Below are 20,284 nucleotides of genomic sequence, written 5' to 3' on the forward strand. Positions count from 1 at the left end.
GGCTGCCCCCATGGATAAGTTGGCCACTGTCATGGAGAGGTCAAGGACCAGCACAGTGAGCATATGCGCATATACACCATCATGTAGCCATTGGATCAAGGCGACAGGGTGTTAGGGACATTAAGTCTCTTCTTCACAAGGAGATAGAGCCATCACGTACACAGCCATAAAAAGAGCCATATACAGAGCCACAGAAGTCACCTTCCAGAACACTGCTGAGGTAGGTGGACCTTCCATCCTGCCGGCAATGCCCCCTCCCCCAAGCTCTGTGAGAGATCAAACAATGCAGAGTGCACTTGCCTCTGGACAGATCATATTCAGCATGCTGGTGCCCTTCAGACAAAAATGCTCTCAGCATTGCCCTCCAAATCTCCAAAGCCAACAGACTCCACTGTAGAAATGTTCCCTCCATTCCAGCGGTGGACTCCAGTCTGAACTGAGATGTGGTGAGAGAAAAGAAAAAAGACCTTATAAGATGGCACAAGTGAGTCATCATTGTAAATACATCATCGTATTTGTTAATATATTTTCACTTTCCACCATCAGCTGTGCAAGTGAATGTCTGTCGAGCTGCAGTGACAATATTGAATGCACAGAGCCTAGCCATCCTTAGTGCAATGCAAGTCTCTATGGTCTACAATGCGAAGTGAGCAGTTTCTGAACCAAGTAGAGGCTATGGGAACTTGGAAGATGATGACTACATTGGCCACAATGATGAAGCTTTCAAAACTGAAATACATTATTTGTGGATCACAGCCATAACTGCTGTTGATTCCTGATGCTGTACAATGTGGTCAAGAGTACTTAGGTCAAGGAGTTGGACTGCACACATTAGATTAATGCTTAGGGTTCATGCCTGCAAATATATTTCAGCTTCAGTGCATAGGTGTCTGATAACTTCTGATGCCCATTGAAGGGCCTCACATTGCTCAAATTTGAAGTCCCCTCCCTAATAGAACTAAAGAATTACCCCACCCACACCAGGTGTGGTTGCAGCCATTATCAACTCCATTATGCACTTGTGATTTAAACACAAAGGAATAAAACTTCACACAGAGGCCCAGGTTTGGTGTTTTACTATTGGTGAGCCTCCAAATGTAAACATTCCCTTATTGCTAGCTGTCCATGTCAGCCACATAGGCTTTCAAGTTCCCCATGTTCCCACCTAACCTGTCTATCTAAATCTTCACTCATCATTTTACAATCCCAACACCAGACTAAGGCATATTGAGTCAACACTCTTGATATAGTAGTGCACTGTCTCTCATTGAAGCCTGAGTGCTGTAGATGCCCCCACCCCCACCCCCACCCCAGCCTCCCAGCATACGCCTTTCTCTTCCATGCTCTATCATCTCCCGTTTATATCTTGAATTATAGAATCATCGAGTCATACAGCACAGAAACAGACCCTTCGGTCCAACTCATCAATGCCGACCAAGTTTCCCAAACAAAACTAGTCCCACTTTCCTATTTATGTACCACTCCAAATGTCTGACAAATGTAACTGTACCTGCACATATCACTTCCTCTGACAGTTCATTTCAAATACAATCACCCTCTGTGTGAAACAGTTCTCCCTCAGGTCCTTTTTAAATCTTTCTCCTCTCATCTTAAAATATGCCCCTTAGTTTTGAACTCCCCCATTGTAGGGAAAATACTTCTGCTATTCATTTCATCTATGCCCCTCATTATTTTATAAACCTCAATAAGGTCACCCCTCAACCTTCTATTTGGCAGTGAAAAAAGTTCCAGCCTATCCAGCCTCTCCTTATAAACTCAAATCTTCTATTCCAGAAAATCCTGGTTCTCTGTATAGATACTGCCAGACCTGCTGAGTTTCTCCAGTGCCTCCTATTTTTATTTCAGGTCTCCAGCATTCGCAGTATTTTGCTTTTATCCTAAGTTGGTTGATACTGTAACTCTCAACATTCTTGGCATTGTTCAGCAATTGCTATTCAATTGCAGAATCATGTCTAACATCAACTAAAGTGTTCTGAGTTCTTCTATATCTACAGGATCTCCATAAAGTAAATTTGACAGCATATATTGGTCCCTTTTACAATTGTTACCCTTTCTGCATTCCAGAATGTTGCCTCCAGTCTCCACCATTCAGTCCCCCAGGTTCCCTGCTGCAACAGTGACCCCTGACTCTTTGACTTTTAGAGAACAAATCCTCAGGACTGACCATGTCCACCCACTTGTGGCCCAACTGATGAGTGACCAGACCCTTCACACATCTGTACAGTTCCCCCCCCCTCCCCCCCCAATCTTCCTGTGATTCCCTGGATTGGTTATACTTGACCCACTGGGTTGACTATGGCTCACTCTCTGAACTCTAGAGGTTTGGACCTCCTAACCACTCCAAGTTTTTGACAGACTGAGCCCAAGCCCTGGATTGTATCGGAGGCTGTCCCTGACTGAAGGATGTTTTACTTGACTGAAGACTACTCCCTTTAAACTTGGAAACTTGGCTCGAGAGTGTAGTGTTGGAAAAGTACAACAGGCCAGGCAGCATCTGAGGAGCAGGAAAATCGACGTTTTGGGCATAAGCCCTTCATCAGGAATGAGGCCTCATTCCTGATAAAGGGCTTATGCCCGAAACGTCGATTCTCCTGCTCCTCGGATGCTGCCTGAACTGCTGTTCTTTTCCAGGACCACCATCTCGTCTCTGATCTCTGGCATCTGGGGTTTTGACTTTCTCCTTGGAAACCTGGCTGTTTGCTTGAAGCAGTTATGGTGTGTTTGGCCTGTATGTTCCTGGCCATGGTGCACGTGTGAGATTGATGTAACACAGTGCCACACAGCAACATGTCCACCTTCTTGACTGATTATTGTAAATTACCATGACACATTACCTCACTTTATGTCCGCACTAAACAGTAAGTCAAGAAAGACTTACTATGGGCCTTTAAGTTCTGGTTGAAGGGGCAAAATTCAAAAAAGGCAGAAAAGAAACACTCTGAGTATTGAAGCAGGCAGAAATGAGCGGGCACGAAGAAAATGAGGGATCAACCCTGAGACAACACTGGTTGAATCCGTGAGATGGGTATGCGTCCCATGTGCAGCAACATTGCAATGAAAGATGCCAGTGCACTCCAAGGTGCACAGCCGTGTTGTAAGTGGATTGGAGATGTGTCATGTTGATGCAGTGAGCCTGGTGTGTGTCAGTTGCCAATACCCATGGACAGAAGATGCAAATAGTCACTGTCCATGGAGTGTGCCCTGAGATGTTCGTGCTGGAAGTATAGGATAAGCAAAGTTGCCAGGTAGCTGTACATGTCAGGAAATGTTGCTATCTAAGAGTCACTCAGCAGATCAGGCAGCATGTGTGGAGAGAGAGAATCAGTTATTGTTTCGAGTTCCATGTGACTTAATCAGAACTGAAAGACATTGGAAATCCACAAAGAACTTAAATTTATACCTTTACACCCCAAACTCGATGAATTGCAGGTACAACATGATGCTGAATTATTTTTTAGTTGCCCCTTTCTCCACTTCCGCAGAGTCTTAGATATGTACAACACAGAAACAGACCCTACAGTCCAACTCGTCCATGCTGACTAGATATCCTAAACTTATCTAGTACCATTTGCCAGCACTTGATCTATATTCCTCTAAACTCCTCCTATTCATATACCCATCCAGATGCCTTTTAAATGTTGTAAATGTGCCAGCCCCCTCCACTTCCTCTGGTGGCTCATTCCATACATGCACCACCCTCTGCATGAAAAAGTTGCCCCTTAGGTCCCTTTTAAATTTTTCCCTCTCATCCTAAACCTATTCCCTCTAGTTCTTGACTCCCCCACCCCAGGGAAAAGACCTTGTCTATTTACCCTATTCATGCCCCTCATGATTTTATAAACTTCTGTAAGGACACCCCTCAGCTTCTGATGCTCAAGGGAAAACAGCCCCAGCCTGTTCAGCCTCTCCCCTTAGCTCAAACCCTCCAACTATTGGCAACATCCTTGTAAATCCTTTCTGAATCCTTTCAAGTTTCACAACATTGTTCCCATAGGAGGGAGACCAGAATTGCACGCAATATTCCAAAAGTGGACGGAATAATGTCCTGTACAGCTGCAACACGACCAGCATTCTCACAGCCACACTGACCCTTTCACCTATATCCAATACTGCCTCACCTGGACTGCTCTCTCTGGCCTTTTTCTGCTTCCCTCAATCACTTTAACCTGTCTCCCTCTGAACTTTCTGCACTCCATTCTCTCAGGTCTAGCCCTGACCTTGTTAACAACCCACCAATAATGGTGGTGCTGTTGTTGTCTGTTATGGTGACCCCTACCTTGCAGAGACTGAGTGCCAACTCTCAGATACTTCTCTATCTCTCCCTGGACCATAACTCACCACTGAACATGAAGCCACTGTTTCCAGGACTATCACTGGCCTCATCTGCGGACATTTACTTTCCACTGTGTTGTCGCCTCATCAACCCTCAGATCCTCACAGATCATTTCTACCTCCTTCCCAAAATCTGTAAATAAGTCTATCCTGATACACCCATCATTTTAGCCTGTTCCTGCCCCACTGAACTTATTTCTTCTGACCTTGACTCTATTTAATCCCCCACCCCCATTCATTTCTTCTCAATAACATTTGTGATTTTTCTGATGTTTTAAGCCTGTTCCAGAAATTTAGTTTTCTTACCCTAGCTATCTCCTCTTCACCATAGATATGCAATCCCTCTACACTAGTTCCACTTTCCAGCACCTGTCCATAACCTTGAATGTTATGACTTTTCAAGTGCTCACCCAAGTACTTTTTAAAGAATGTGAGATTACCCACCTCTAAAAGCCTTGAAAGCAGTGCATTCCAGATCTCCTCCACTCTATGAGTAAAATAATTTTTCCTCAATTCCCTGCATATCACCTTAAAAAATATGCCCTCGTTACTGACCCTTCAAATAAGAGAAACAGCTGCTTCCTATCCACCCTATGTCCCTCATAGTCTTATACATCTCTATCAGATCCCTGTTAGACCTTCTCTGCTTCAAAGAAAACAACTTGAACTTAGACAGCTTCTCTTCATAGTAAAAGCACTCCATCTCAGGCAACATCTTGGTGAATTTCCTCCGCAACAGCTCCAGTGTAATCACGTCTTTCCGATAGTGGTGCAGTTACTAGAACTGGACGCAGCACTTCAGCTACGGCCTAACCAAAGTTTTGTACAGTTTCAGGTTAACCTCCTGGCTGTTATAATTTATGCCTTAACTGATAAAATCAAGCATCCCATATGCCTTCTAAACTACTTTATTAACCTGTCTTGCTATCTTCAGGGATTTATGGACAATCACCCCAAAGATCCCTCAGTTCGTTTGAGCTTTCTAGTGTCCTACCATTTATTGAGTTACTCCCTTGTTTTGTTACTTCTTCCAAACTGCATCACCTCACACTGATCAGTGTTAAATTCTATTTCATAGTTATAGAGATGTACAGAATGGAAACAGACCGTGTGGTCCAACTGTCCATGCTGACCAGCTATCCCAAATTAATCTTGTCCCATTTACCAGCATTTGGCCCCATATCTATCAAAATCCTTCCTATTCCTATACCAATCCAAAGCCTTTTAAAAGTTATAATTGTACCACCCAATGATCTACCCATCTTACCAATCGGTGTATATCTTCCCGTTACGTAATACTTTGTTCCTCATCTGTTAACCATCTGTCCAATCCAAGGGGACTAACACTCATCCCTATGGTGTGCCACTGAACACCAGCCTTCAGTCTCACAAACAGTCTTCTACCACCACCCTCTGTCTTCTAACATTCAGCCATTTTGGATCCAAATTGCCAAGTTACCCTGGATCCCATGGTTGTTTTTACCATGTGGGGAACCTGGGCAAAGGCTTTGCTGAAATTTCTCCTATATTTAATTTTAGTCCGAATTTAAATCAGATTGAACAAATCAGAGCTCTCCCCTGGGGGGAATATTTTATAACAGAATATTAAAAATGAAATATTAGTTTTATATTTTTTAAATAATTCAATCATGAGTACATAGAAGCTGGAAAAAACATATTTGCAGCAATAGTTCCAGCTGCTTTTTATTGTTGTTACTGGTGTGTTTTGAAGTAAGCTGGATCGTTCCCAAGTTTTGGAAAATGATAAAACAAATTCAGCTTTTCTCCTCTGCTGGCAGGCTGGCTGCGGGTGGGAACGGAAGGTCCGGCCGGAACCGATGTGTCGGGGAGTTGCAGCTGTGGGGGAATGGGAGTGTGGGGGAGGTGGCAGTACCATGGTAACGGAGAAGGAGCCGGCAGTTTCCGGGCAATGAAACTGCAAGTGAGTGAGGAACAGGGTCACAAATAACACTGGGGATCCACTGGCCAATACCAGGATCTATTAATAATAGGGAACCACTAATCTATCTCGGGATCTGTCAGTCAATGAAGGGACCTAATAACACGAGAGATTCCTTAATTAATAAAGAGATTTAGCGTTCTATATTCGGATCCATCAATTGATATAGAAAGCTATTAGTCCAACGTATCCATCAACCAATAATCTGCATTGGGTTCCATCAGTCAATACAGAGATCTATTAATTCTAAGGACCCACCAATCAATAAAAGGATCAGTCTGTATTGGGATCAGTCAGTCAACACACAGAGCTGATAGGGCTCTTGTGACACAGCAGGGATGTCCCTAACTCTGGGCCAGGAGGGCTGGGCTCAAGCCCTACCTATTCCAGAGGGGTGTAATAACGTCTCAGAACAAGTTGGGTTTTTTAAAAAAAAACAAAGATCTAATAAGACTAATGATTCATCAATCTATATTGGGATCTATCAATCAGTACCCGGATTCAATAGTACCGTGGATCAATTAACCATTACAGTGATCTGTTAATAAAAAGAGGTCTATAAATACTAAGGATCCATCAATCACAGCTGGGACTCATCAGTAGTAAGGATTGATGATTGCTATGGATTAATTCAGACTGAGAACTAATCAAAGGGTATTTTCTAAAATAACTATCCATTGTAATGGGATTGTAGGCTCATTAAGGAAGAAAGAATATATAACAAATGTATAAACAGCTAGAGGAGACTTTTTCTAGTAACAGAGACATTAACCAATAGATACTGATTTGGAGTGTTTTACTAAAGAAGTGACATTACAAAAGAGGTGATATTAGGAGGAATTTTATCTTATGCTGAGAGTTGCTACGACCCACAGTGTGTGGCGTGCGAGGGTGGTGGAAGTGAATTTAGTGGTAGATTTGAAAATGAAATTGGATGGGTGCTTGGAGGAATGGGGAATAGAGGCGATTAGCTATGTATGAGGAAAGACCAGCAAAATGGGATTAATAGAATAGTTCTTTGAAGGCACTAGCTAACAAAGGAACGATGGGACTAACAGCCTTCTGTGTAGTATTATTCTATGATACAGTACTTTCCACTAACATTTCTTCTTGAACTTCGCTACCAATTATTGAAGTGTGATTGTTGCTATTTTCTTGACAAATTTGGCAGCCAATTTATACCTAGCAATATTAAATAGAGACGAGTCTGATAATTTACCAATGAAAATAGCTTGTGACATTCTGGGACAAAGAATAAGCATTGACTGGGATACTGGGAACATTTCCCTTGCTCTTCAAAATAATGCTATGAAATCTTTCCAGCCGCACCCAAGAGGGCAGGTGCAGCTTCTGTTTAATATCTCGTCTTTAAAAAAGATACTTCTCACAGTATTGTATTCCTTTAGTACTGCACTGAGTATCAAACTAGATGCTAATATAGGGATTTGGACAACAATCCATAATTAGCACATGATTAGGAAATTTTTTAGGTGAAGCAGGTTCATGATAAATTTCATGTTCAAAATAGTCACATTTTCACTAAGCAATTCTGTATTTATTGGAGAAATTAGCTGTTGCAAATTATGTCAAGATTTAATACTACTGATTTTATGATTTAATTCAACTATAACTAACAATAGTGTTGTGACATTTTTATACTATGTTCACTCAAAATCGTAAAATTTATCATTCTAAATCTGGCCGCTATAAAATTGTTACTGGTGGTAGCAGCATTTTGAAATGATTTAATTAAAACTGTTATACAAGATGCAGAGTGGCCTGAGTGTGATTTTTAAAATTTATGTTCAATTCATTACACTAAATAGCTCAGTGATAACACTGTTGCTCAGGTACTAACCTGATTCCACCTATCTGATGAATCGCAGAAATTGCACGAATGCACAAGCTTCTTAATTTATCAAAAGATTTCTTCTGATTGTCTACCGTTAGCAGCTGAAACAAACTGTTCCTGCTTAATGTGGATTATTATCTGTAGAAATATTCATCACTGTATCATTTGTTTTGCACTTATTCTCAATCCTTCATTATTTTCTGGCATTTTCTTGTGTTGAATTTGTAGTTGAAAATGGCTATTATTCATATTTCTCAATAACGACACTCTGTGGATAATATACTCATCTTGAAATTTTTTTGTTACAGCCATGGCTGTGTTAATGAAGAGGATTCATGATGCCCTACTTAAAATAATCTTTTATTCCTTTGGGTCCAATATTGTAAAGCCCAAAGCCTCTGATGTCCTAACACAACATTTACTTCAGAGAAAACTCCCCCATTGGACATCATACTTTGTTAAATACAGCTCTGTGGAAAATGACCAGTTTGGACTCTCCAATTTTAACTGGAATGTCAAAGGGATCAATTATCACATCCTCAGGACAGGTTGCTTCCCATTCATCAAGTACCACTGTTCCATGGCACCCAGATGTAACCTGGAATTAGAGAATACATTCTTCACTGCACTGAAGGTTGTTAACCTGGGTGAGTGTGACAGTTAATGTTGTAAAATTGTTTATGAGATTAGAAGCAGCATAGAGTTCCTCACTTTTGAAAAAATGTTTCTGACACTTTACAGAGAAGATGAAAATCAGCCATGAGAAAAAGAAAGGGGTTTAGATATGTAAAGTTTTGAGAAGCAATTTGACAACAGAAAGTTGGAGGTGGGTGGGAGAAAAGGCAAAGGTTTTAGGGACAATCTCATTGACTATGGAGCATGATGCCTAAAAGAGTGGCCGTCACTGATGTTGCATAGAGAATGGGAACAAATGCACTAAACTGCATAATGTTGCCGGAGGAGTGAAGAGTCTCAGCACAGGCAAGAAGCTGAATGATGTGGGGCAAGCACCAATAGAGACATTTGAAGTGAAGGACAGACATAATTGATATAGAAGGGTACACAGAGCCATTGGAACCAGGATGATGTTAGTCTGGTGTGTTGGTTAGATGAGGACAGGGGGATTCTGAAAGTAAGTTTTAAACAATGAATGGTTGTGGATTGTCAACAAGGAGAGTACTGGAGATTCAAGGTTCAAGCCTGTGGATCAACGCTTGTGGAATCTGTGGAACAAGAGTCAATGGCTTAAGAGTGAAAAATTTGAGCTTTATCGTAATGAGAGTGCAGCTTCTACACTGCTGAACTGGTTGTACAAAGTAACCACTTGTTTCTTTCCCTCTTCTTCCTGAAACTGTCCAGGTATTCCATGTTTAGCTTATGGAATCGGTGCATGGTTTCTGATCAGAGTCACTGAGATTGTTCACACCAGTTCTGGTCCAGTGAATATCTACTTTCTTTACCAGGAAGATGAAGGAGCCATTCACTAAATCTCAAACTGCTAGCAACTTGTCCTGAATTCGCAAAAGGATGAGACTTGAAAGTCCATTTGATAACTGAAAAATAAAGTTATTTTCTGGTAATATATAAAAAAAGCCTGCAGATTTTTTCTGTAAAAATTTAGAAATGACTGTGTTCTTTGTTGGAATCTTTCAGTTTTGTAAGACATATGCGTATAGTTGTACAGCATGAACTTTCAAATGACCACTTATGTGATCCTAGATTCTGTAGCAAGGCGATCCTTCTTTAGGTGAGCATTTTATTGAATGTAGGGTTGATTCTTTTCACACCTGATAACTGCAAACGTTTTTTGGATGCAAAAGAAAAATCCCTTCATCACAACAATCACAAGCAACCATCCATGTCAGTGAAGTTGCCATTTTTGTTTAAAATAAAAACAGAAAATGCTAGAAGTACTTAACATGTCAAGCAGTGTTTGTGGAGAGGAGAGAAAAACAGTGTGAAGGTTTCAAAGATTGTGAATTCTGTTTCTCTCTACTGGTGCTGCCGTGGTTCATCCAGCATTTTCAGTTTTTATTTCAGATTTTCATCATTCACACTATTTTGGCTTTGCCATTGGTAACATTGTAATAAGTTGTAAATAGTTTACTTTTGGGGCTGCACGCAGTGAAGATTATTTTGTATAATACAGTTTACTGTCTCATGGTGTAAGCAATTCTTTTTTCTAATCTTCATTAAACCTAATTTTGATTTGAAATATTTCAAGTTTTACCCTATTTTTCCTAATTTTTTATATCTGATAAAGTCAGATCAAGAAAACACCAATTTGTTTCTTTTTATGAATAGGGGACTTCTTGTTTTATGGGGAGAATGTACAAACCCCACATAGACAGTCACCTGAGAGTAGAATCGAACATGGGTCCCTGGTGCTGTAAGGCAGCAATGCTAATCACTGAGCCACTTTGCTGTCCCCATTTTATCAATACAGTTACACTACTGCATAAGCTGGATTCAACACCAGCTACTTTCTACATTCACTCATAACTATATAATTGTAGTCTGGGCCCTTAAGTCACAAGAGCAGGACATCTCACAACTAGAATTAGAATTATGTTTATTGTCATGTGTACTCATTCAAAAATACAGAAGAACAGGGAAAAGTGCATGAAGTTGCCAATCCTGGCACAGTCTTGGGTGCAAAATCTTAGGTACAAAGTGGAAAAAAAAGTTAAACATGACAATGTGTGCTGTGCAGTAAGTCAGAATTACTTGCAAATAACAAGTAGTGTGTATCAATAATTAGACTATAAGATGTTGAGCATATATTGATGCTTATTGTTGGATGTTGTTTGATTAGCAAATTGATTTCAGAAAAGTGTAGGAATTCTACTTAGTTTAAGGTCTGAACTTACTACATTAATACTTGTTTTAAAAACTATAGAGGTATTTGACACAAGCAATTGCATTTTTTTAAATCTGAGAACAACCTCAATGGCAATCTCTACCTTATATTTTAAGCTAGTTCAATTGTAATTTGCATCAAGATTAAAGGCTAATGAATTTCAGCTTTGTGTTGACATGAATTGTGTAGTGTAATTTGGTATTGAAAACTCCAGTTAAAATTCAACTGAAATTGTCCAGATATAATCTCAAATTGATTATGTTTAGTGCCTGCTGTGTATAACTATTATAAAATAAATTATTCAACTTCATGCAAACTTTTGAAACTTCAGTCTTATCTTTATCAATGTCTATGAACAGTCAATAGCATTCAACTCCACTTTTCTTAGAAATCAAAACAGAACAAACAATATAACGTAGAACTGCAAGCTGCACATTGGTCCCTGCAACTCAAACTAGTAATGTAAATTCCTACCAAGATGGCTACAATATTTTTATAATTACCTTTAAAACTTGCCTTGTTGTAGAGTAAATAGTTTGGGTGTGAAATTCTTGAGGGAATATGAGTGTAAGAATTGCTTTTTTATTGCCAGATGATTTCAAAACCTTATAAAGTTTATTTTACGTTCTATTAATCTGTGAAAAAAATTGATCTGAGCTCCGTTGAAATGCAGTTGACCGAGTTTTACAAGTTTTGTTGGTTTATCACTTGACGATATAATCTAAGCTGATAGGGCAATACTGAATCATCATGTCCTTTGGGTGAGATATAAAACTTGAGACAACACCTGTAGATATCAAGGTGGTCCTCGGAGAAAACAGTGACTTATAAGGAGAGGCTGTTTAGGCTAGAGGCTTGTCCTGGAGTGGATGAGGTTGAGGGATGACCTTATAAAGGTTTATAAAATCATGAGGAACACAGATATGGTGAATAGCAAAGATCCTTTCAAAATTCAAAACTAGAGGGCACAGTTTTAAGCTGAAGAGGGTTAAGATTTAAAGGGGACCTGAAGGGCAATTTTTTCACACAGAGGGTCATTCATATGTGGAATGAACTGCCAGAGGATGTGGTAGGTGCAGGTACAGTACAATGTTTATAAGTCATTTGGACAGGAAAATGAATAGGAACTGTTAGAAGGATATGGGCCAAATGCAGGCAAATGGGATTAGTTTAGTTTGAGAAATTTGGTCGGCATGGACAAGTTAGACCAAAGGGTCTGCTTCTGTACTGTGTGACTCTATGACTGTTTAAAAGCAAAGATATACCTGGTATCCTGTGCAGTATGCAGTCAGTCATCTTATTTTTGCGATCCAACTGTGTACAAACTGTGGATGTGTAAATCACACCGTCCAGCATTCTCGATGCACTGATCTACAGTGGTAAGACTTGAACAACATATGTCAAAAAAGATGAAATGTTTCACCTTTGCTGTTTCAAATGTGTTAACTTCTCTTGGAAAGATAAGGCCACCAAGACAGAGTATGTGGAATGCGATAATTCCATTGGCACTCATAGCTCAGTCACACATTTTTCAGATGGATGGCAGCTGTATATCTTTGTATAGAGAAGTGCACACTGGGTTATGTCCTTGTGGGTGCCTATTCCTTCCCGACAAGGACACCTGCAAATTAAATATAAAGATGGTGGATGACACCATCCTCAAATAGAAGTTGCTGATCCTCTCTGAAAGCTATCTGGAAGGGCATTAGATGAGGTGAGAAGAAATGAAAAGCTCAGTTGTCTAAGAAGACGGCCAGGGAAAACAAGATGAGCAATGTGTGCACTTTCTCACCCCACTATCGTCCAATGCAGCAAAGATGACAGTGCCACATGAGAGTTGGCCTTCTAAGTGATGCTTAAGACAGAGTTGATGACCACGATACAAACCAACAGCTTTCAAGATGGAATCTTGCCATCAATAGTGCCTGCACTTCAAAGTATCTTCTTGTGGCATATATCTAAGAGGTTCAATAGAATGATATTTAAGAACTAGAAGCCAAAATAGAATGATATAACAATAACTTATATGTTTTTTAAATTCACTTGTGGGATGTGGGTACTACTGACTGGCCAGCCTTTTATTGCCTGTCCATAGTTGGCCTTGAGAAAGTGGAGGTGAGATGCCTTCTTGAACCACTGAAGTCCACCTGCTGTGGGTTGACCTACAATGTCGTTAGGGAGGGAGTTCCAGGATTTTGACACAGTGACAGTGAAGGAATGGCGATATATTTCCAAGTTGGGATGATGAGTGGCTTGGAGGGGAACTTGAAAGTGGTGATGTTCCCATACATCTGCTGCCCTTGTCCTTCTAGATTATTGGTGCTATATAAATATAAAATGTCCCAAGGTGCTTCACAAGTGCTTAATTGATCAAAATATGACATTGAACCACATGAGTTATTAATTCAAATGAGCAAAAGCCTGGCCAAAGAGGCTTTAAGGAGTTTCTCAAAGAAGGAAAGCAAGGCAGAGAGATGGAGGATATAAGCAGAGAATTCCAGAGCCAAGAGCTCAGGCAGCTGAACACATAGTAGTGGTACAGTTATTAGTGGTGGAGTAGTTCAAATCAGGATTGCTGAAATTGCCCAACTTAGATGAGTACAGGTATCTCAGCGGGTTGCAGGGATACAGAGAATAGGCATAGATGAGACCAATTGAATAAAAATAATGTGAAACTTTAAATCAAGATGTGTCACCAGGAGCCAATATAGATCAGCAGCTGAGGGCTGATGGGAGATTAGCACTTGATGCAAGTTAAGACAAGATAGCAATTTGATACCTTAAGTTTAGAGAGAACAAAACATGGGAGATCAGCAAGTTGTGCCTCACAATAGTCAAATCTAGAAGTTATAAAGGCATGAACAAGGGTTTTTTTTTCAGCAAATGAGTGAAGGCAGTGGCAAAGTCTGGTGATGTTCAATGGTGGAAATTGGCCATTTTAAAGATAATGTGAGTTTGTGCTGGTTAGCCTATCTGGGGTTAAGTGTGATACCAAGGTTGTAAACATACTGGCTCAATCTCAGATTGTAGCCAGGAGAGGGATCGAGATGGTAGCTAGGGAACAACATTTGGAGCAGTGGTTGAAAACAATGGCTTTATTCTTCTCAGCATTGGAGGAAATTCCTGTTCATGCAATACTGTACGTTAGACAAGATAACTTAGTAATGGAGGAGTCGAGAGCGGTTATGGTGACCCAATGTCATCATCATACATGCAGAAATTAATATTTGCTTTAGGATTATATTGCTAAGAGGCATCATGAAGATGAGAAATAGAAGGTGGTAAAGGATAGAGCCTTTGAAGACAACAGGGTTAACAGTGGGACCAGAAAGAGAAGCTATTAAAATAATATTCTCAATACAAAGTTTGTGAGAAGATTTGTAGCTCGGGTGCTCGTTGTTGTGGTTCTGTTCGCCGAGCTGGGAATTTGTGTTGCAGACGTTTCGTCCCCTGTCTAGGTGACATCCTCAGTGCTTGGGAACCTCCTGTGAAGCGCTTCTGTGATCTTTCCTCGGCATTTATAGTGGTTTGAATCTGCTTCCAGTTGTCAGTTCCAGCTGTCCGCTGCAGTGGTTGGTATATTGGGTCCAGGTCGATGTGCTTATTGATTGAATCTGTGGATGAGTGCCATGCCTCTAGGAATTCCCTGGCTGTTCTCTATTTTGCTTGTCCTATAATAGTATTATTACTGGGACAACACTACTATTATAGGACAAGCCAAACAGAGAACAGCCAGGGAATTCCTAGAGGCATGGCACTCATCCACAGATTCAATCAATAAGCACATCGACCTGGACCCAATATACCGACCACTGCAACGGACAGCTGGAACTGACAACCGGAAGCAGCAGATTCAAACCACTATAAATGCCGGAGGAAAGATCACAGAAGCGCTTCACAGGAGGCTCCCAAGCACTGAGGATGTCACCTAGACAAGGGACAAAACGTCTGCAACACAAATTCCCAGCTCGGCGAACAGAACCACAACATTCTCAATACAACTAAATAGATAAAAATGAAACCAAATAAGAACAGTCCTCTCCAGACGGACAATGGTGTAGAGGAAATATTTTGTAAATATAATGTTTTTAAAATTACACGTCTTATGTAAAACCTGTGTTAATTGAAAGTTCTTAGTGAACAGTTGAAATCACTGTATTCATTTTAGAGTACAATAATGTTCATTCATTGGCATTTAGCCCTGTCAGTGGCTCTTGCTGCAGTTCCCATCTTGAGCACAAGCTGATAAAATGTTTTTTAATTACCAGTAAATGTAACATTTCACTAAGGTTGAACCTCTCGTCAGCTTGCTTGTTTGATTTCTGATAATGTACATTGCTGACTTTGCTTACCTGTTATTCAATAAAGACAGACAATGGGGCCTCTTGACTGTGTGGTGATGGGCAGTGTCCTTTGAGAATATGCCTGACAAACTACTGTATTGATTTAAGCAATTCTCTGCTGCTTGCAGCACTAAAAACCAAGCTTGATTTCTTGCCTAACACTTCCACTGTGTAACAATTAAGCAACTGAAATAATTTCTTGTATTACATGAAAGTCGATAGACCTTCCACACCCCTGGTGTTGATCACTGTGAAGGATGGACTGGAGGCTGACGGAGGTCAGGGGTTGGAATATAATCATATCATTCAGGGGATTAGTATTGAGAGCCCCCTTCATTAAGGTTCACTTCTCATCTATTGTTGGATGTTTAGAAGAAAGAGTGGCAATGATAAAGAGGATTGCTTTAATGTGAACAGTGCAGTCTCAGGTGGCCCTGGAAGTTAATTGCAGACAAGATTGTTTGCTTCCAATGCAAAATTGGAGGAAGGCAGAACAACATCACTAACTGGGACTTGACAGTTAGGAAATAGAGATCTATACTTTGTCTAATGATACAGTTGATTTCCTAAAACTGTTGTATACTGCAACAGCAAATTACATACTGTATTTTATGCCTCCTTCTGTAAGTCGAGATTTTATCCATTTTAAGTACAGCAATTTTTCCCTGATTGCATATTTCTTCTGCTAAAGCTTCTAGCTTTTGAGGTATAATTTCTATTTTCTATGCAACCTTTTGATCCAAATACTCTCACACCTCTAGATTTCCAAAGTAGCCATACTTTTATGTAGTTGGACAACCACAGTCTGAAGCTAAATGTCAACCATGGGTAAGGCAGGGAAGTGGAGTTGATAATTATCAGATCAACCATGATTGAATTGAATAATGGAGAAGACTTGAATGGACTACGTCTTCTCTTATGTTTTATAGGGTTTTCTGGGTCACTGGCAGCATATAATGACTCAAACTGAAATGTTCATGTCCTGTGCCAGAGATTTTATCACAAAATCTAGTGCTGAGGGAGTGCTGCACTTTGTGACATGCTCTGTCTGGTTGATATAAAATATCCCATAACATTGGGATGACACGGTGGCTCAGTGGTAACTCTGCTGCCTCGCAGCGCCAGGGATCTGGGTTCAAGTTCCACCTTGGGCATTGTCTTTGTGGAGTTTGCACATTCTCCCTGTGTCTGCATGGGTTTCCTCCAGGTGTTCTCGTTTCCTTCCACATTCCAAAAATGTGCAGGTTAGGTGAATTGGCCATGATAAATTGCCCATAATGTTAGATGCATTGGTCAGGGGTAAATATAGGGTAGGGGGATCGGTCTGGGTGGGTTAGATTTTGGAGGGTTGGTGTGGACTTGTTGGGCTGAAGAGCCTGTTTCCATACTGTCGGGAATCTAATCTAATTATTTCAAAGAAGAGCAGGAAACTCCTGCCAGATGCCCTGAAGAATAATTATCCCTCAATTCAGATTGTCTGGGCATTACCACATGACTGTTTGCAGGAACTTGCTGCACTCAAATTGACTGATGCTTTTCCTGCATTATGACAGTAACTATGCTTCAAAAGTATTTCACTGACAGTAAAATATTTTGGGATCGCTTGAGGTAATGAACGGTTCTTGGAAATGCAAGTTACTGCTTCTTTTTCATTCGGTAACCTCACACACAAAATCACATTTCAGTAATGGTTGACAAACTTCACTGAAGTCATAATTGAATTTTCATTCATATAATGGTGCTGCGGCCAATTGTGATATCTCAATAGGTGCTTTGGTTGAAATTAAATAATGAAACACCAACCATTCATCAAACTTGGGATCTTCAGGTCTATACAGCATGGTACCACATAGGACAAACTTTTATCCACTTAAATTCTTGGTGATAATCAGGACTCTCAGAATGATTATCCAGCACATCAGAGAAGGAGGGCAGGAAATTGGTTGGTCTTCAGCAACCAATTACAGTGTATTCTAAGTATTAACAGTTTGAAAGCCTGTCCTCTTATAAATACGTAAGAAGTTAATGCTATGGGCTGGATTTAATATAGCCCATCATGTCAAGAACCATGCTATCCGGCGTCACTTAACCATGGGAGAGGCTCCACAACAGTCTCTTAGCAGCAGGACAACTTCTTCCAATTAAGTTGGAGAGGAGAAGGAACTGACGTAAGATATCCATCCAGCAGCAGGGGGATGTCAGACTCATAAATGAATGAATTAACATTCATTATTATCACTTGAATGGTGTCTCAGAGTTTTAATGTGATACCACAGCTTTTCTGCAGCTTCAGAAGACCACACAGCAAATCTCATTGGGTTTGTCAGAAGCCACTAAGGGATATGTGGTTCCTCATTATAAAGAACTCTATCTTGTCAGGGACCTGAGTTTGGGATAGTGGGGCTGTTGGCTAAAAGCCACACTCTGTTCCCTCTCCTGTGACTGCTCCCACATGTAACTTGCATCCTGCCATCAGAAATATTTTGTTCTGGGGTCCCAAAGAATTCTTGGACCAACAGGCATCACTCACACTGGCCATTTTAAATTGAAAATACCACTGTTAGGATAAAAGATGTGAAACAAAAAGAGAACTTGCTGGTGAAACTCAGCAGGTCTGGCAGCAGCTGTGAGAAGAAAGCATTTAGAGTCTGGTGACTCTTCATCAGATCTGCAGAGTCCAGTTACAGGACTCAAAACATTAACTCTGCTTTCTTCCCACAGTTGCTGCCAGACGTGCTGAGTTTCACCAGCAATTTCTGTTTTTGTTTCAGATGTCCAGCATTCACAGTTCTTTTAGTTTAGAAAACATTAACATTTGGTGATTGTGATTGTTGTCTAATGTGCATTGAGGAAAATATGCACTGCCACAGAAAAGTTATGGAAAGTGAAGTTTCCTTGGCATGTTATTCATGAAATATGGGAGAACATGGCTGCTTACTGTGACAATAGAAATAATTAAGAATGATTATGGTACCACTAAATGCATCTGGTTTCAACCTTGATTTTAAAATTCTCAGCCAGTAACTCCTCGGCATTTTTCACATCCCATTTCTCTAACATCAGACATCCTATGAGATCTCTGCACTCCTCTAATTGTGGCCTCTTTGGGATAACTGGTTTTCATCACTCCAATGGCAGCTGTGTCTTCAGCTGGCACAGGACTTAACTCTGGAATTCCTTCCCTAAACCTCTTCACCTTTTTGTTTATCATTCTTTGAGACACATTCTAAATCAACCTCTTTAACTAACCCTTTGTTCATTTGTCCTAATGTCCTGTGTGGCTTTGCAGTATATTTGTGATTGCAACCTCTTTTCAATTGAGATGGACAATATGTTATTTCTGTGTAGATTCAATGCAGAAAAGGACAGTCTTGTTACTACAGCCAGCAACAATTCCTTGAAGCACAGTGATCCCATGTAGTACCTTGAAAGGCATGACTGTTCTAGTGGTGTTACAGCATCAGGGACAAAAATTCATAATGTAGTGAGTCTACAATCAGTCGGTGGTGTATATGGCTGGGTCTAGAGAAGTTGTGCAGCTTTCCCACAGGAAGTCAACCATAGAGCAGTTTTGGCTCTGGTTGGAAAATGTGCGCAGCAGAATGTGGCATGGCTCAGATGTATGACCAAGATACAAAGCTGTAAATTTTTTAAAACAAAATCTTTTATTCTATCTGTGCTAATGGACCAGAGAATGTGTTCTTCATCATATTATGTAATAGCACTGGATCTCTCACTTAAGCTTGTAGGCTGAATGATAGGACTGTTGTATCATGCAATATCTCGAGTACCATTCAATTCCTAAGGTGGAATTAATTAGTGCTAGTTTGTCTCCTTAAGGCTATAAGTCTCATTTGTGTAAACATCTTTGAGGTAATTCGGTGTTGCTGAACAGTATTTGCACATTGGATAGCTTTCTTTGCAAATGCACAGCACCAAATATAAAAGAAATCAGCATAAAGTAACCACTTTCTTTTTATAATTATGAAACTTTTAAGTATGACTTCTGAAGCATGCCAGATACATAATTTAATGATACAGCTCAAGGCCATTAAAAAAGAATTGTGTAAAAAAAGGCTGGAGTTTTCGCTCATTTCCAGTATCTGGGTGAAACATATATCATTAGTTTCCGATTTTGAACCCCATTTTTTGTGTCTGTCTATCATTTGTTTGCCTTCACTTTCTGCCTATCTTTTTCTATTTCTAAGTGCCTTTCAAATTGTCTTGTCTCTGCAGCTGCTTTTTTAAAATTCTTTTTATCCTTAGATTTCTTCTGAATTCTGTGTTGAATTTATTACTGACTATATTTTTATTTATGGATCATGGTGTTGGATTATATACAGTACTTTAATGTCAAATACTCCCCACTAAAATTGTTTAATATGTTCAAGAAAATTTCCAGATATTTGTACGTTTTCAATGATAGCCTGCAAGACTGATCACTGAGATGATATGGTATAAATTTTAGTTAATAAAACTAGCAATCTACTTTGCTTGATGATAGTTTTTAGTTTTTTCTGGGAATTACACTCTTCACCTTACCTCCCCAGCCCAGAAACAATTACAGATTTCAAGCTTAGGGCCTCAGGAAGTGGGCTAAACCTGGAGGGAAACATTACTGTAAACTTCGAAACACTAAATTGTTAATCATGTTGTTACAAACTGCTTGATTTTGCAACTGTTAAGAAAATATGTTTTTGAAAACATTTGAGTATAATTAATGCTTGCCCATCTTTGTTTCCTGGCTATTCATAGATAACCTTTCTTGTTGTTGATATATGTTTGATTCTTTCACCACCATTATTATTCGTTGATTGTTTACTGTATCTTTCTTCCTGTTGAATCATATTTAAGACAAAGTGTGACCTCACAGAAAGTGATTGGCTGCAGTTTACGGACACAAACCAATTAGGGTT

At 40.0% G+C, this 20,284-nt stretch overlaps 1 protein-coding gene across 1 annotated transcript; it reads left to right on the top strand.

Moving 5' to 3' along the window:
• The first annotated feature begins 6,262 nt into the window (after positions 1-6,262).
• cunh15orf61 (chromosome unknown C15orf61 homolog) lies at positions 6,263-10,212 on the top strand. Its single transcript, XM_043677011.2, has 3 exons — positions 6,263-6,295; positions 8,474-8,812; positions 9,525-10,212. Exons 2-3 carry the CDS (start codon positions 8,476-8,478, stop codon positions 9,650-9,652), a joined length of 465 nt encoding a protein of 154 aa, XP_043532946.2. The 5' UTR covers positions 6,263-6,295; positions 8,474-8,475; the 3' UTR covers positions 9,653-10,212.
• Positions 10,213-20,284: the final 10,072 nt, after the last annotated feature.

The sequence above is a fragment of the Chiloscyllium plagiosum genome, unplaced genomic scaffold, assembly GCF_037043375.1.
Source record: "Chiloscyllium plagiosum isolate Xiang-an unplaced genomic scaffold, Cpla_swu_hap1 HiC_scaffold_39, whole genome shotgun sequence".
NCBI classification, from domain to species: Eukaryota; Metazoa; Chordata; class Chondrichthyes; order Orectolobiformes; family Hemiscylliidae; genus Chiloscyllium; species Chiloscyllium plagiosum.

Coding starts and splice junctions, on each gene's coding strand:
- cunh15orf61 (XM_043677011.2), top strand. CDS start 8,476: ATGGCTGTGTTAATGAAGAGGATTCATGATGCCCTACTTAAAATAATC. Junction 8,813..9,524: donor ACTGAAGGTTGTTAACCTGG/GTGAGTGTGACA, acceptor GAAACTGTCCAG/GTATTCCATGTTTAGCTTAT.